The sequence below is a fragment of the Neoarius graeffei genome, chromosome 5 (assembly GCF_027579695.1).
Source record: "Neoarius graeffei isolate fNeoGra1 chromosome 5, fNeoGra1.pri, whole genome shotgun sequence".
Classification (NCBI taxonomy): domain Eukaryota; kingdom Metazoa; phylum Chordata; class Actinopteri; order Siluriformes; family Ariidae; genus Neoarius; species Neoarius graeffei.
The window spans coordinates 17,116,096-17,134,784 of NC_083573.1; the positions used below are offsets into that span (position 1 = coordinate 17,116,096).

General features: G+C 44.2%; 1 protein-coding gene across 2 annotated transcripts in view; it reads left to right on the forward strand.

Annotated features, from left to right (window-relative positions):
• The first annotated feature begins 393 nt into the window (after positions 1-393).
• dync1i1 (dynein, cytoplasmic 1, intermediate chain 1) overlaps positions 394-18,689 on the forward strand; it is a 78,845-nt gene continuing 60,549 nt past the window's right edge. The window contains exons 1-3 of one of the 2 annotated variants that reach the window (XM_060920438.1): positions 394-510; positions 2,351-2,466; positions 2,559-2,646. In XM_060920438.1, coding sequence (XP_060776421.1) covers positions 2,359-2,466; positions 2,559-2,646 — 196 coding nt within the window. In that variant the 5' untranslated portion in view covers positions 394-510; positions 2,351-2,358. Of the gene's footprint in view, positions 511-2,350; positions 2,467-2,558; positions 2,647-18,689 lie in introns of those variants that run through there. The other variant, XM_060920439.1, reaches the window with a different exon arrangement.

The window sequence follows — 18,689 nt, forward strand, 5'->3', positions numbered from 1 at the left end:
GTCACATATTATTCATCATCTTAATCATGACATAAACTACTTATATGAAATTACACACTCAAATGAAATTATATATACCATGTAACATAAATTGTAATTCACATCTATATGAACTCCACCTTGGCCGTTACACTGTGTGTAATTTTGAACAATTATAGAAATAATTTCGTACAATTAGTTATTTGAAGTTTATTATTTTTTATGAAATGAAGATTCTATTATGTAAAATTAATAATCACTACCACCACCACCATCAAATACTGTGAATTGTTTTTGTTATTTATTTAAATGTATTTGATGTCGCGAACGCTCGACTTCCGCTTTCGACACTATTACCGCTAAGTGCCTAAAAGCCGCGCCTATTTAATTTTTTATGCCACAGATTTACCGTAGTTTCAGTAAGAGCGCTGACCGGAGAATAGGGGGACTGAATTCTCCGGAGCTCCTGTTCTACCTCGAATAACGCTAAAGCTCAACATTCAAGAAGTCCACATACAGGAAGGAACAACGGTACATATATCATATATGTATATATATATTAGATAGCATGAGGGGAGAAAAAAAACTGACGAGAGAATTTCTGACGTTTTCGGGTTTTTTTCCCCTAATCTGAAATTAAACTGTTAGCTTGATGTGATTGTTAGCTGTGTGCTTTATATTCTCACTCAAATAACAAAGCTAACAGCAAACAAACAGCAGGCATTTAAATCCCCAGGAGACTGATATTCTATCTGGGAATATATATATATATATATATATATATATATATATATATATATATATATATATATATATATATATATGATGAACGTCCTACAAATATAGCAAGTGAAAAAATATCTGTGATTAAGGCTCAAAGTCATCACTGTCATTATGCAAAATTTAAGAAATCTTGGATTATACAGTTATTACGGTATGTGACTCTTTATACTGCTTCAGTCATTCATTAATTCTGAAGGACGCCTTATGGATGAACACATCTCATTTAAATATTGCATTAATATTTGTTTTAAATCTCATCTCAGAGCCAAAACAAGTAAAATTTACTTACCAACTTACTGTCCAGTGTCTTTTAGATATAAAACATTTAAAAAAGGCGTGAAATAGAAATATAAAAAGAGCTTTAATGGGTATATTTGGTATGGACTGCAGTGTTCTATAGGCACTGCCTAAAAGTGGAGCTCCTGATGAGTGTATGAGCAACATATGTACAAGGGCACAAAATCAACCTGAATAGAAGAATAAAATTATAGCATATGAATTCAAATTGTGTAGTGTAGTATATTTCACATCAGTAAATTGCTGCATTGTCTTGTGACAGTGAGACCAATAATGAGATACGCATCGCAATTATGAATACATATATATTCCTTTCTTTGACACTCAGAAACAACACCATGACCTTTATTATGGCGTGACTGTGCTGGGTGCCTGGTGGACAGCAGTGAACCAGCGCTTTCATTTTACAGCATTACTATACAGTTACGATCGAATATTATCAGACATAAGAACTAATTGATATCGATCTTAGATTATCTAAAACTAAGGAAAGATGCACATAATTGCTATTGAGCTATACAATAATTATGTTTACATGAGTGTGCAGAGTAAGAAATCATTCAGGTACAAAAAGCATACGATGCAAAGATACGCTGCCTGCTATGAAAAAAACAGAAGGATAAAAACTTTTGGGGGAAAAAAACCTACTGGAAAACATCCTCCTCGATTGAATGTAGCTTAAGAGTGCAGAGGGTTCAAGCTGCAATCTTGATATTTCAGACTTGATGTCAGACTGTTGTCTGGTTATAACTGTCAATTGTCCAACAAGCTAGTGGACTAACAAACTGTTTTTGTAACTAGTTTTATATGAAACTGTCATTAATATTTTCTGCAAAATGTGTTCATAAATAATCCCACATTATTTTTTAAAAAGCAAATTAGAAATAACCGCTGGATAAAAACCCATCTATCTTATGTAAAGAAAGATATAAATTTTGTTATCCAGTGGTCAAGTGTTTGAGATACGTTGCCTTGCACTTACGGTGGGGTTCATGTTCGTCGTTTGTACGTACGAACATCATACAGTCGCAACAGTCATCAAAAATCAGGTCGATGCACAACCATATTCTCTTAAGTATGGAGCTTCTCTCTGTTGTAATCTGGTCAAGATGCCTCTTCTCCCCACTAATTTTAGAGTCTGTTTTCTAGATTATGTCTTTTAATAATAATAATAATATAAAACAGATTTTTTTTTAACAATCTACTAGAATAAAAAATTAAATAGAATGGTAAGGAAAGGTGATTGTGTTTACACAGAACTGACCTGTGCACATTCTGTATGAACAAACAGCACAAAAGATGTCTGATGCACGCCGCATAAAAGCCAAACTGGAGCGCACAAAACAGCTTGTTGCTGAGATGCATGAAGAAAAGAGAAGAAAAGAAGAAGAAAGAAAAAAGAAAGAGGTGAAATACAGATTGTGTGTGTGTTTTTTTTTAAAATATATTTGTTCCTGTTGTGGTTATACCCGATTTTAAAGACCATTTCTTTGTTTTAGTCTGAGGTACAGCAAATGGCAGAGTGCGCATCAGAAATCTCAGACTTGGATAGAAAGAGAAGTGAGATGTCTGCAGAACTGCCTTTAGGTATTTAATTTTTATAAATTTTAAACCTGCATGCTGGAGATGAGAAGACATCTCATCTCGAATAACATCCACATCCTGTTCAAAATTGTTCATCCCATTTATATGAAAATGAAAGGGCGAGTATATGTTCCCTTTATTGATGTACAGTACTTTTCGTTTTATGTGTGTTATAAGAATGGTACAACAAAGTCCTGGAAATAATGGGAATAAATAAAGTTTTGCCCAGATCAGGAACTTCCTGTTGCAGTGATTTAAGCAAGTCAAATTCAAGTCAAGTCAGGTTTATTTGTATAGCGTTTTTAACAACAGACATTGTTGCAAAGCAGCTTTACAGGAAAGTAGAGGCTTTAAACATGAGCTAATTTTATTCCTAATTTATCCCTGACGAGCAAGCCTGTGAATATGCTATGAAAAGTAAAATTGTGAATCGGTGGACTTCAAAATATGGTCTATACATTGAAGCCTATTTTGTAGCTCTTCAGGGCCCCTGTCAGTCCTTCAGCTCCTTCATGAACAAGCTGTTTGACATTACTGGATGTCCTCAACACATTACAGCTTTTGATGCAAACCATGATTAATGGCATCTGCAAACCCCATTTCCAGAAAAGTTGTTGGAATATTTTCCAAAATGCAATAAAAACAAAAATCTGTGATTTTGTTAATCTATGTGAACCTTTATTTAACTAATAAAAGTACAACAAAAAGATTTTCAATAGTTTTACTGACCAACTTAATTGTATTTTGTAAAGATAAATGAAGTTAGAATTTGATGCCTGCAACACACTCAAAAAAAAATATTGGGACAGAAGCATTACATTGTATTACATCACCTTTCCTTTTAATAACACTTTTTTAATTTTATGGGAACGGAGAATACTTATTGTCACAGTTTTGCAATTAGACATTTTGTCCATTCTTGTTTAATACAAGACTTCAGCTGCTCAAAAGTCCATGGTCACTGCTGTCTGAGTCTCCTCTTCATGATGTGCGATGCATTCTCAATAGGAGACAGATCTGGACTGGCAGCAGGCCAATCAAGCACACGCACTCTGTGTCTACAAAGCCATGCTGTTGTAGCCCGTGCAGCATGAGACCTGGAGTTGTCCTGCTGAAATAAACATTGACTTCCCAGGAAGAGACGTCACCTCTGATGGCAACATATGTCTCTCTAAAATCCCAATATACGCCTCTGCATCAGTGGTACCTTCAGACACATGTAACTCACCCATGCCGTGGGCACTGATGCACCCCCATACCATCACAAATGCTAACATTTGCACCTTTCTCTGATAATGTGTGATCTGGAACCCGTGTGGGGTGCTGTGTGAGACGGCTGCCTCTCCAGTAGCTCTGTAGTTTTTAGCTCTTTAAACCTCTTTTTTTTTCCACCTTTTTACTTTTCTGCTCTTCTTACGAAGACATAGTGTGTTTTTCTTCATATCCCATGGATATTTTTAACTTTAACAAGCAACCAGGAGCCAGTTTTCTCACTTATTCGAGAGAGGAGCTGCTGGCCCTGAAAACAATGGGACGAGCCGGGGTACAACACCCCATCCCGGCGGAGCTGAGGGGGAAACCCAGGGGCTGCAAAGCCGGGTCTAAGCTAAAGGCTAGGCTAGCGGACAACTGGCGGCACTACAAACCATCCATTCCCTCTGTTATCATGGGGAATGTGAACTCGCTGCCGAATAAGGTCGACGAGCTATCCGCACTGAAGAACCAGTGGATTTACCGGGAGAGCAGCTTATTTATTTTTACGGAGACTTGGCTAACACACCTTGTACTGGATGCTAATGTGGACCTGCGGGGATTCACTGCTGTGAGAGCTGACAGAGACACTAAAACATATGGGAAAGGCAAAGCTGGGGACTCATCATCTACGTGAACAACCGCTGGCGTAACCCGGGACATATCTCCATAAAGACTTATGTTGCCCGGACTTGGAGCTGCTAGCCGTTAGCCTGCGGCCATATTATCTGCCGAGGAAGTTCAGTCACGTGATCACCATTTGTGTTTACATCCCTCCGAAGGCAGATGCAGCCGCTGCATGTGAGAGGATTCACTCTGTCACAGCAAGGCTGCAGACACAGCACCCTGAGGCATTTATGATCATTTCTGGGGACTTTAATCATGCTACTTTGGACTATACTTTGGCTGCTTTTTACCAGGCTGTGGACTGTCCAACTAGGAACAACAGGACAATTGACTTGCTGTATGCTAATGTGAGGGATGCATACAGAGTCACACCCCTCCCCCCACGAGGGAAGTCTGACCACAACCTGGTTCGTCTACAGCCGAAGTACACCCCCCAGTCCAAAGGCAGCCTGCAACAACTAGCTCCATCAGGAGGTGGTCCCCTGAAATGGAAGATGCCCTCAGAGACTGCTATAACACCACAGACTGGGATGTGCTTCTTAGCCCACACTGTGAAGACATAGAGGGGCTGACACACTGTCTGACGGATTACCTCAACTTCTGTGCAGACGTGGTTTCCCCCGCTAAGACTGTACGGTGTTACCCTAATAACAAGCCGTGGGTAACACAGGAAGTCAAAGCTGTCCTCAACAAGAAGAAGGCTGCCTTCAGGAACAGGGACAGGGAGGTGATGAAAGCAGCACAGCAGGAGGTGAAACACTGAGTGAGGGAAGCTAAGGACAGCGACAGGAGAAAGGTGGAGCAGAAGCTGAAGGATAACAGCATGAGGGAGGTCTGGGAAGGTGTGAAAACCATCACAGGCCACAACACAAAGACCAGAGTCATGAGGGGACAGTGGAGAGGGCGAACGAGTTGAATAACTGCTTCAACCGGTTCAACCAGCCTACGTCCTCCTCCCCCTCACTGCAGCCATCTCTCCTTCTTCCCTCAACACACCTCCCCCCAGTCATCGCAGCAGCCCCCTCCTCCCCCACCTCAACACAGAGTCCTCCATACATTACTGTAGACCAGGTCAGAGGTCAACTGAGGAAGCTTCACCCCAGGAAAGCAGCAGGCCCGGACAAGGTGTGTCCCCGACTACTGAAGACCTGCGCTGCTGAACTGGGTGAACCACTCCAACGCATCTTCAACCTCAGCCTGCAGCTGGGGAGAGTGCCCACCCTCTGGAAGACATCATGCATCGTTCCAGTTCCCAAGAAGAACCGGCTCAGTGAGCTGAACGACTTCTGACCAGTGGCACTCACTTCACATCTGATGAAAACGTTGGAGCGGCTCTTCCTCAGCCTTCTCAGACCCCAGGTGTAACATACCCAGGACTGTCTGCAGTTTGCGTACTGGACAGGTGTTGGTGTGGATGACGCCATCCTCTACCTGTTACACCGAGCCCACTCGCATATCGATAAGGGAAATGGCACAGTGAGGATCCTTTTCTTGGACTTCTCGAGTGCCTTCAACACCATCCAGCCCCTTATGCTTCAGGACAAACTGAACAGAATGCGAGTGGACCCCTGCCTGGTCACCTGGATCTCCAGCTATCTCACCGACAGGCCACAGTACGTCAGGCTGAAGGACATCACGTCTGACACTGTGTTTAGTAGCACCGGAGCACCCCAGGGCACAGTGCTGGCCCCTCTTCTCTTCACCCTGTACACCGTGGACTTCTGCTACAACTCAGAGCTGTGTCACATTCAGAAGTTCACCGATGACACAGCCATCGTGGGGTGTATCAGGGACAACAGAGAGGAGGAGTATAGGAGCCTGGTGAGGGACTTTGCCATTTGGTGCAACAGGAACCATCTGCAGCTCAACACCTCAAAGACCAAGGAGCTGGTCATTGACTTTGGGAGGTCCAGACCAAGGTCACGACCAGTTCTGATTGAGGGAGTCAAGGTGGAGGCTGTGGATTCCTACAAGTACCTCGGGCTGTGGCTGGACAGCAAGCTGGACTGGACTTACACCACCAACCACTTGTACAGGAAGGGACAGAGCAGGCTATACTTCCTGAGGAGGCTGCAGTTCTTTAACATCTGCAGGAAACTCCTGTGGATGTTCTATCAGTCCGTGGTCACCAGTGTCCTGTTTTACACCGTGGTGTGCTGGGGGGGCAGCACATCCAAAAAGGACACATCCGGGCCGGCTCTGTGGTCAGCATGAAGCTGGACTCTCTGGTGACAGTGGCAGAGAAGAGGACTATGGACAAACTACTGAACATCATGGACGATGCCAGGCAGCCTCTGCACACCGTCATCAGCAACCAGAGGAGCCTGTTCAGTGACAGAATGCTCTTTCCCAAGTGCAGGACTAACAGACTTAAAAACTCCTTTGTCCCTCATGCCATCAGACTGTACAACTCCTCTCTGGGGGGGAGAATGGGTAACAGGAGGACAGAGGACGGGAAGGAGCAGTAGCCTAGCCTGACAATAAGCAATACTGGACAATACTGTACCTATATTTTATATTTCATGTTTGTAAGGAGGTTGTGTTTGCACCGCGGATAAGAGGGAAACACAATTTCAATTCTCTGTATGTCCTGCACATATGGCATTATTGACAATAAAGTGAACTTGAACAGTGTGCAATATAATGTACAGTACCTCTTCTGCTGGCCTTTTTTTTCCCCCTCTTCCCCATATCTTATTCTTTTTTTATATTTGTATGTGTAAATACCTAATTTAATTTAATTTATCTAGAAGTTTTTCTCTATTTCTATTCTCCTGTTTATCCTGTGATGATGCCACTGGAATTTTAATTTCCCTGAGGGAACCCGCCCAAAGGGATCAATAAAGTTCTATCTAATCTAATCTAATCTAATCTAATCTAATCTAATCTAATCTAATCTAATCTAATCTAATCTATCTAACAGACTGGATGGTCATTTTCACCTTTGGCACAGAGAACCCAATGTCTGGTTTTCTCGAAAACAGCACGTTTCCACTGTCTTCTGGTCCATCTGAGATGAGTTCAGGCTCAGAGAAATCCGCTTTGTTTCTGCATAGAATTGATGAATGGCTTTCTCCTTGTGTAATACGGTTTCAGGTTGCATTTCTGGATGCAGCGATGGACTCTGTTAAGTGAGAAGAGTTTTCCGAAGTACTCCCGAGCCCATGTGGCTATATTTGTCACATTAGTATGATTGTTTCTCAGGCAGTGCCACCTGAAGGCTCAAAGGTCACACATATTCGACAGTGGTTTCCAACCTCACCCTTTACACACTGAGATGTCTCTGAATTCCCTGAATCTTTTCACAATATTATGTACTGTAGATTTTGAAAGACCTAAATTCTCTACAATGTTGTGTAGAGAAATGTTCTTTTTGAATTGACTAACGATTGTCTCATGAATTTTGGCACAAAGGAGTGAGCCACGACCCATCCTTGCTTGCAAAGACTGAGCCTTTGGTGCATGAGATCCTTTTACACCCAATCATGATACTGTCACCTGTTACCAGTTAACCTGCTTATTGTGGAACCTTCCAGAAAGGTGTTACTTGAATAACCTCCAAACTTTTCAGTCTTATTTTGTCTCTGTCTCAAATTTTTTGAGTGTGTTGCAGGCATCAAATTCTAACTTTGTTTATATTTACAAAATACAATTAAGTTGGTCAGTAAAACTATTGAAAATCTTTTCTTTGTTCTTTTGTCGGTTAAAGGAAAAGAAAGCTCGTGGTTAAAATATAGTTATGAATGTAACCCCTTTTTAAACGGGTGCTAGTCACTCAGCACAGTACAGGCTACTTAGAGTTACACTAAATGACAATAAATAATGGCGCAACAGGATCCTGAATTCTCAGCGGTGGAATGATGAGCTGGCTGAGATTCCTGATACCATAAATTTACAAGTACAATAGAGATATAATAATAATAATAATAATAATAAATCTAAAGAATGATAAATTTAATAGAGCGGTGCCTCCACTGTGAAAATACTGCACTTACCTTTGAAGCTAGTGTATGGTGTATTTCCTCAGAAGTTAAAATAAACAGTAGCATATGAGTGCATTAAACCAGTGGTGAATGCAAAGCTAATAGCCTATCTGCAGTGTGTAAATGTCAGCACATTCAAATATTGTTTAAAAAAAATTAGCAGCCAATATACCCAAGATATAATTAAATAATAATGATTGTTATTTATTAATAATAATAATAATAATAATAATTATTATTATTATTATTATTATTATTATTATTATAGGAAATATTATTGATATAACAAAGGCTTCCCTGAGAAGTGAGGAATGAATTGACCAAAGTTAGTAAAACAAAACAAAAAAAACCCTGCGAGAGAGAGGAGTGTAAACAGTTTTCACTTAAAGCATTAAATGGAGTCTCTCGCTCAAGATTAAATGGACAAGTAAGGTTAACAAGACAAGTAGGCAAAAACAAACACCTTAAAAGTTAGCTAATAAATGGCTGCAGCCCTACAGATATCAAACCTTATTAAGTCGTCATTACATGGGTTAAGACAAACAGAGATTTAACCAAAATGCCCATCAAAACCGCATGAACTACATAAACGGGGGGGGGGAATAAGTAAATAAATAAATAAAAGTATCAAATCAACAAACAAGAGCACTGTTGGGGCCTGTTGGTGCACTAGTTCGCAACTCCCTGCAGTCCCAGGAGGCCGTACCCTTGGCTGGTATCCTAGCCAGGTGTTAGCCTCAGCAGCAGCTTTCTGGTGGGCCCAGCTCCGGAGAAATGAGAGGAGTCCTTGGGGGAGTGACAATCCTCAGCAGTGATGTAGAGCTAACAGCAGTCAGCTAAGCGTCAGTGGTGTAGCAGTAACTTTAGCCAGCTAACCCCAGTAGCTAACAGCAGGACAACTAAGTTAACCTTATCACTTCAAAATGCGGGAAAGAAAAAAAAGGGGACAAACAGCAAGGAGTCCCTTAGAATGATCACCGACTTACACAGGTCGAAGTTACAAGCTATAAAGTCTCCCCAAACCAGTACTGCAGAAAACGGGATCCTCTCTCTTCCAGGGCTTGACACGGACTCTCGTGAGCATCTCTTGTGAGGTGATAGAATGTTGAGAGGGCTTGCGATTTCGCGGGCATTTTTTGATGTACAAAATATCATTGGTTGATAGCAAAATTCAAATAAAAATATAAAGAACAAATAAATATGATTGGTCTGAATTTACCGTACGTCATAACACATCAGAGCAGTGAAAATATTCTAAACCACAAGGCATTATGGTAAATAGAGTTAATTAACATAGAAAATAGGTCAGGCCAATATAGAGTATAAAATACAGTATTATTTTAGAGGACCTTACATGAAGATAGATTATGATATGAATTAACAATTCATGCAAATAATTAAAAATAAGGAGCTCACACAACTAAGATATCCATCTCCGAAAGTCAATTTCTATGCAGAATTCCCCCATCGTCGAATGCCGCCATTGAAAATATTTTAACGAATCAGAAAAATCCCCCTCGATCATTTGCGGCAGTGCTCTGATGTCACTTGGGTACAGCACATGTAAGCTCCACATGGAGTATTTATATCCCTGGTACAAGAAGTGCTGCCATGACAGCCTCATTCTGCGGACCGTAACCTTGCTAGACTACCTACAAACAGATCTGCACACAATCTGACTTACCTAAATCTGTCGAAGGGGTAAGTGTGTGAGTTTTTACATGTTCCTGGCAGCATAAGCACTCGTTAGCATGCTCTTGACTCATTCATAAAAAAACTTCCTCATCAAGACGTCACCAGGCTAACCTACCATAATTACCGTGGTAGACAGTCCAACCCCCACGGCAACGCAGAAAGAGGGTAAACAAATACTGCTTTACTATACGGGATTTATGTGAACATTACAGGAGGATGCAACAATGGCAGAAGTGGGGAAAAAACTAGCCTGCATCAATTCCCAAAGGACAAAAAGGTAAGAAGGTAACGGATAAACACCATTTGCCGCACAGGGACCGACCTCTCACGGGCTGACTGGAATGGTCCTTCGGGTGCAAAAACAGCACATTCGCAGCTCGTGTGCTTGGAATATTTTGAAGAAAATTGTTTCACTCTGTGATGCCGCGGATGCTGAGCGCGTCATCACGGCGTCCTAAGTGGCCGCCATTGAACGTTTGAAACGCTATTCCCCCATGCAAACTTTCATTGCCCCTGTCATAGTTTATCTATGGACTTCAATAACTACTGCGTGAAACAGTACATCACGTTTGCATTGTGTTTTAAGCCTTGTGTTCTAATGTATGTGTGCACACATTAGTTAGTGACGCAAACGCGACATTCATATGCAAACACATCACTCACGCATCCATCACAAACACTACACAACATTACACAAACAGCGGGTACTTCACCTGTGTCATTTTATGCATGAATGCTTTAGAAATGATGTTCCAACATGTGGTATTGCAACCGCTTAGTTTTGAGATGTCTAAGTGCATCTACAAGTGTTTGCTTAGCATTTTAAATGGGTAGTTCTTACCTGGGTTTCACCATTACCGCGCAGTCCTAAAAGATGCGCATGAGTATTCCAGAACATTATATTTCCGCGGTAGATTCGCGAGTGCACATGGTTGCACCCTCGCGGTAGTAACTTGGTGTTTGAAGCATGAAATGACTGTAATGATAAATATGCATGTGTAATATGTTTATGTAGAAGGCCTAATATAATTTATTTTGGTATGGTACCATTTTAACTCATTATATTTAATAATTATGTCATCCTGGTTGTAAACACCCCTGTAGTTTTTTGGGGTAATGGTATAGTCTTCCTGCGGGGTGCGCCAGGTAGCCCTGATAATGGGGAGAATTGTCAGTAGAGGGGAGAGCTCCTTGATGATCAGACGTGCGTGTCTGTGCTCTAAATACTCAGCTGTGTGAGTAAGTCGTGTCTTGAATTGACATTGTGAGCCTTTGGCTATTTCTTTTGTTTGTTATGTTGGCTTCCCATAGCCCATTTATTTTCTTGTAAGTAGTGTAAATATGCAGATGCATATATTTTCCTACATTTAATTTAGATTTAGTTTCTTTATTTTCTTGTGTCACTGGCTCAGTGGATTTTCATTGCGGTGCTGCAAAAAAAAAAAAAAATGGAAAAAACTGGATTTCTGTCTCCTGCTGGATTCTTGTGCCACTACTCCTAGACCCCTCGACACTCTACTTTACAACACTTGGTGTCAGAAGTGGGATTTCCAGTGTCAAGAGAGAGTGGCACCCCACGATGTCTCAGCAGGCCGAATTCCAACAAGCAGCAGCAAGACCCAGAACGGCGGCGGATGAGCCAGCAGCACTCCTGGCGGTGAAGGACGATGTTAGTACGGTTCCAAGGCCCCACTCAGCACCCCCTGATGACCGGACGGCAAGGTTGGAGGCGACGCTGCACTCCTTCATTCAAGCGCAGCAAGCGAGAGATGACCGCGAGGACCGGCGATGGAGGTCGATGCAGCACCAATTCAACCAGCTCCAGATGCTGGTGAACACAGAACACCTCAACTACAGCCCGGTGAGGGGAGCTACGAGCCATCCACCAGAACCAGAACCAATGGACGACCACAGCCCAAGGCGGGAGCAGCTGCAGACAAGCACAGCCATTCGTGTACCAGAAGCTCCAGCACCAGTGGCAGTCCAGGAAGCAGAGCCCACTTCGGCAGAGGATCAGAGGCCAAGACAGCAACACCCTCGCACGCGCTCACCCAGCTCTGTGTCTGAACCTTTCAGGCCGGTGAGTGCTACACTTTCAGCTTTTTACGGGTGGATGCCGTCAAGATCCCCAAAGATGACGCCGTACAGGGAAGATGAAGATATAGAGCATTACTTGACAACTTTTGAACGCCTAGCAATGGCAAACCAGTGGCCAATGAGCAGTTGGGCTGTGTACCTTGTTCCCCTTTTGACAGGGAAAGCCCGTGCAGCGTATGTCGCAATGGACATTAGAAACACTATGGACTACGTCAAAGTGAAACACGCGATACTGACAAAGTTTGAAATAGACCAGGACACGTACCGCCATCGGTTCAGGTCTATGATAATGATGGAAGGAGAAACCGCCAAGGAGCTGCAAGCAAGGCTGAGCGATCTATACAGCAAGTGGATCCGCCCAGAGGAGAAGACAAAGGCTGAGATAGGAGACGCCATCATCTTGGAGCAGTTTTTGAGAATGCTAAACCCAGAGCTACGTATATGGGTGAAAGAACGAAATCCAAAGTCATCCAAGGAAGCTGCTGACCTAGCAGAGGCCTACGTTGGTGCTCGCCGGCACAGAGGGACGTTCCAGCTCGGGGCCCATGACAACTCCAGGAGACGGAGCCATCCACCACAACTAGACCCAGCACGTCAGCCTTCCGGTAAGTCTGTGGGTGGTGGTGGTGGTGGTCGTGATTTTAGGAGGTCCTATAGTACCCCTGTTAAGCCCGATACCCATGTTAGGCCCAATACTCCTGCTAAGCCCAAGCCTAGAGTAGTTTGCTACAACTGCAGCCAACCTGGCCATATCAAACCTGAGTGCCACTTAGCCGCTGTTAGTGAAGCTAACCTGTGCTACACACCTAGCAACATGGCTCACACACCCATACACACATCTAACACCTCTGATTCCTTTGTGCCAGTTACCATCAGGGGACGCACATGGCAGGCTCTCATTGACACCGGCAGTAGCCAGACCTTCATTCGGCGAGCATGTTTAGATCCCCTCTCACCACTAGATGGCAAGGTGAAGGTTAGATGTATTCATGGCGATGAATCCGAACATCAAACTGCTGACATTCAAATGGAAATTGAAGGCCAGAAGTATTTACTCACCGTTGGCATTTTGGATAGTTGTCTATATCCTGTAATACTTGGCCAGGATGTACCTGTGTTGGTGGAGCTCCTTAAGTCACCAGTAGCTACCGCCTGTGTAACGACTAGGTTACAAGCTGACAAGTTGATGGCCGAGTTGCCTTTCCCTGATAATCAGCCTACAAGCAAGCCTAAAAAGTCAAGGTCTGTGAGAAGGAGGGACAAAGTTTTGGGAACTCCTCTACAGGAGCAGTTGCCCCTCCCACCACTAGATGGCAGTGTGGTGGATAGTGCTGATTTTAAAGATTTACAAAAGACTGACATGACTCTGAAAAGATGTTGGGAGACGGTTGCAAGTGAGGATGAGGTGGCAAAAGCTAAAGTGTGTGGGAAGGATTGTTTTATTGTGAGAGACGGAATGTTGATGAGAGTGAGTGAGGAAGGCGAGCAGGTTGTTGTCCCTGAACCCTTAAGATCCAAGGTCTTTGACCTTGCTCACAGCGTCCCTTGGTCTGGCCATTTAGGACAGCAGAAGACACTTGCAAGAGTAGCCAAACGTTTCTACTGGCCCAAAGTGTATCAAGAGGTTACACAATACTGCAAATCTTGCCCCACTTGCCAACTCACATCTCACACGCACAGAAGCACAAAAGCACCCCTCATCAACATGCCCATTATTGATACTCCCTTCACACGCATTGCCATGGATGTAGTTGGTCCTTTGGAAAAGAGCAGAGCAGGACACCATTACATGCTTGTAATTTGTGATTATGCTACCCGTTACCCTGAGGCTTATCCCTTGAGAAATGTCAAGTCTAGACAGGTGGCCAACTGTCTGATCCAACTCTTCTCACGTGTAGGCATCCCCAGTGAGATCATTACTGATCAGGGTACGAATTTTAACTCGAGGTTTATGAAGCAAGTCTACTCCCTGCTTGGCATTAGGCCTATTAGGACCACCCCATACCATCCACAGTCTGACGGACTGGTTGAACGTTTCAACCAGACCCTCAAAGCGATGTTGAGGAAGTTTGTGTGTGACTCTGGCTCCGACTGGGATACCTGGCTGCCGTATCTTCTGTTTGCTTACAGAGAGGTCCCCCAAGCATCAACAGGCTACTCCCCCTTCGAACTGCTCTATGGTCGGCAAGTGAGAGGGCCCCTGGACGTTCTGAAGGAGGCGTGGACGGGGGAGCAACCAGCACAGCAGGCCGGCGTAGCAGAGTACGTGCTCAAGATGAGGGCCAAGCTCGAGGAGCTGCGCAGCCTGGCTCATGACAATCTGGCCCAGGCCCAGTCACAGCAAAAGTCCCTGTACGACCGGACCGCCAAAAGCCGCACCTTCAACCCTGGCCAGAAGGTGCTGCTGCTACTCCCATCATCTGGCAGCAGTCTACTGGCAAGATGGCAGGGCCCCTTCAAGGTGCTGGCAAAGGTGGGTCCGGTGACTTACGAACTGGCTATGCCGGACCGACGCCAGCCCAGGCAGAAGTTCCACATCAACCTCCTGAAAGAATGGGTGCCACGGCCGGATGCCGTCAGCCACCTGAACTGGGCTTGTGTGGTGGAGGAAGAGGAGGAGTCGAAGGAGCAGTACTTCCCGACCAGTGGAGGTGAGACCCCTCTCCCGCTGGTGCAGCACCTGTCCAGTCAACAGCAGGAAGACCTACAGCAGATCATCCCTGATGGTCTGTTCAGGGAGGAGCCTGGCCGGACGACGCTCATTCAACACGACATTTGGCTGACAGGACCTGGGCCCATTCGCCAGACCTCCTTCCGCGTGCCAGCCAGACTCATCCCGGCGTTGAAGGTGGAGGTCCAGGAGATGCTCGAAATGGGCGTCATCGTGCCATCACACAGCGAATGGTGCAGCCCTGTGGTCTTAGTCCCCAAAAAGGATGGGAAGCTGCGCTTTTGTGTTGATTTCTCCAAGCTGAATTCTATTTCAGCTTTTGATCCTTACCCTATGCCCAGGGTGGACGAAATGGTGGAACGACTGGGCAAGGCACAGTACGTCAGTACCCTTGACCTCTGTAAAGGGTACTGGCAGGTGCCTCTGACGCCTGAGGCCCAGGAGCTGACCGCCTTTCGTGCCCCATCCGGATTGTACCATTTCACCACAATGCCTTTCGGTCTGCACGGAGCTGCTGCTACCTTTCAGCGGCTAATGGACCAAGTGCTCAGGGGGGCGGAGTCATATGCCGCCGCCTACATTGACGACGTCGTCATTTACAGTGCCACATGGGAGGAGCACCTGTCACACCTGGCAGATGTGTTCCGCAGAATCAGCGAGGCAGGCCTGGTGGCCAATGCTGGCAAGTGTCAGCTGGCGCGACCTGAGGTCTGCTACCTGGGGTATGTGCTGGGAGGCGGGAACATCAAACCCCAGGTGAGCAAGATTGAAGCTGTTCGCGGCTGCCTGCCACCCACCACCAAGAAGGGGGTCAGATCCTTCCTGGGTCTGGTGGGGTGGTATAGGCGGTTCATCCCTAGCTTCTCCTGTCGTGCTGCCCTGCTTACCAACTTGACCCACAAGAGCAGTCCCAACAAGGTCGTGTGGACTGCTGACTGCCAGAAAGCTTTTGAGGATTTAAAGGACTGCCTGTGCAACAGCCCGGTGCTCCAGAGTCCCAACTTCGACCTCCCTTTTACAGTACAGACAGATGCCTCGGGATCGGGGCTGGGGGCTGTACTTCTGCAGGGGGAGGGAGAGGACAGGAGGCCGGTGCAGTACATTAGCCGCAAGCTTTTTGCCCGTGAGACTAGGTACTCCACGGTCGAAAAGGAGTGCTTGGCCATTAAGTGGGCCTTGGACAGTCTGAGATACTATTTACTGGGGAAACAGTTTGTACTTGAGACTGATCACCGAGCACTCCAGTGGCTTAATCGCATGAGGGACAGTAATGCCCGAGTGACACGGTGGTATCTTTCACTGCAACCGTACAGCTTCACCATCCGGTACAAGGCCGGGAAGGACAATATCACTGCTGACTTCTTGTCCCGCCTCCATGAGGAGGTCCAAGCTTAAGGAGGGGGGTGTGTGATGCCGCGGATGCTGAGCGCATCATCACGGCATCCTAAGTGGCCGCCATTGAATGTTTGAAACGCTATTCCCCCATGCAAACTTTCATTGCCCCTGTCATAGTTTATCTATGGACTTCAATAACTACTGCGTGAAACAGTACATCACGTTTGCATTGTGTTTTAAGCCTTGTGTTCTAACGTGTGGGTGCACACATTAGTGACGCAAACGCGACATTCATATGCAAACACATCACTCACGCATACATCGCAAACACTACACAACATTACACAAACAGCGGGTACTTCACCTGTGTCATTTTATGCATGAATGCTTTAGAAACGATGTTCCAACATGTGGTATTGCAACCGCTTAGTTTTGAGATGTCTAAGTGCATCTACAAGTGTTTGCTTAGCATTTTAAATGGGTAGTTCTTACCTGGGTTTCACCATTACCGCGCAGTCCTAAAAGATGCGCATGAGTATTCCAGAACATTATATTTCCGCGGTAGATTCGTGAGTGCACATGGTTGCACCCTCGCGGTAGTAACTTGGTGTTTGAAGCATGAAATGACTGTAATGATAAATATGCATGTGTAATATGTTTATGTAGAAGGCCTAATATAATTTATTTTGGTATGGTACCATTTTAACTCATTATATTTAATAATTATGTCATCCTGGTTGTAAACACCCCTGTAGTTTTTTGGGGTAATGGTATAGTCTTCCTGCGGGGTGCGCCAGGTAGCCCTGATAATGGGGAGAATTGTCAGTAGAGGGGAGAGCTCCTTGATGATCAGACGTGCGTGTCTGTGCTCTAAATACTCAGCTGTGTGAGTAAGTCGTGTATTGAATTGACATTGTGAGCCTTTGGCTATTTCTTTTGTTTGTTATGTTGGCTTCCCATAGCCCATTTATTTTCTTGTAAATATGCAGATGCATATATTTTCCTACATTTAATTTAGATTTAGTTTCTTTATTTTCTTGTGTCACTGGCTCAGTGGATTTTCATTGCGGTGCTGCAAAAAAAAAAAAAGGAAGAAACTGGATTTCTGTCTCCTGCTGGATTCTTGTGCCACTACTCCTAGACCCCTCGACACTCTACTTTACAACACACTCAAATAACTCGGATGCACCGGGCATTAGGAATACCGTACAAGCCAGCGCTGAATCCAGATGCGGTTCCCACAATCTTCGGCCAAAAAGCAGACAAGACAAACAAGACAACATGGTCAGTAGTCCGCAAAAGAGAAGTTCAAAGGGTAAGAAAACACCTTTTATGGCTTCCCTAACTTTTAATTTAGCGTGAGTCCGTCACTGCATCAAAAAATTGCTGATGCAGCTAAGCAGATTGATGTTTGTTGTATGATGAGTGCCTTGCTTTGATTTAGTGTTGCCAAAAAACCCTCGGTAATGACTAACTAAAACAACTCTATAAATATTGTTCACTTGTGTATAACCAATTGATATGGTAATGCTTCTTTATCATAATCATCGTCACTATTCCTGTCATTGTCCGAAAGACTCAAGGAAATCAGTGAAGAAATGTCACTGGCACTATGGTCCATTTCATCGAATATGGCTGTGTACTGTAAGTGATGTCACACTTTACGGAAACCATCCGGAAAGCAGCTCGGGTGCTTCCGGCAATATTTCCACCTTTTTTCGTACAAGTGTGATATAATTTCAGCCTCGTTTTACAGGTAAAGAGTTCGGGTTTGTCCGTAAGTCAGGGTTGCATCTCGTTAATACACTATTTCAGATATATAGTGAAAAAATCAACATTGTCACCTTAGTAGACCTTTCGCTTTGCCCCTTCAGTACTGAAGCGCAACACTCGGCCTTGTATCCAAGTGACGTCACGCATCGTCCTTCCAACAGGCAACATGGCAGCCTACTGGTGGCATTAGAGCAGCAATACAAAAACACCCTCAACTTTCTCATAAATGGTCAAACATGCCTGAAACTTTTCTTACGGGCTCTCAATATTACAAGCTACCAACCCATGCATGTATTTGCGTTACATTTTCCATTCCTTTAAATAAAGGTTCATGTGAAATTAACAAATCGCAGATGTTTGTTTTGATTGCATTTGGGAAAATACCCCAACTTTTCTGGAAATGGGGTTTGTATAATCATAATCAGTTGAATGGCCTTTTGAGTTCAAGCGACATGAAAAACAAACCAGAGTATGATAAATGAAGTTGATGACAATGGAGTTTTCTCTGGGTTCTCTGTTTTCCTCCCACCTCCCAAAAAGCATACCAATAGCTGAATTTGTGCCTTTAAATTGTTCCTAGATGTGAATGATCATGTGAATATTTGTGTGCTTGG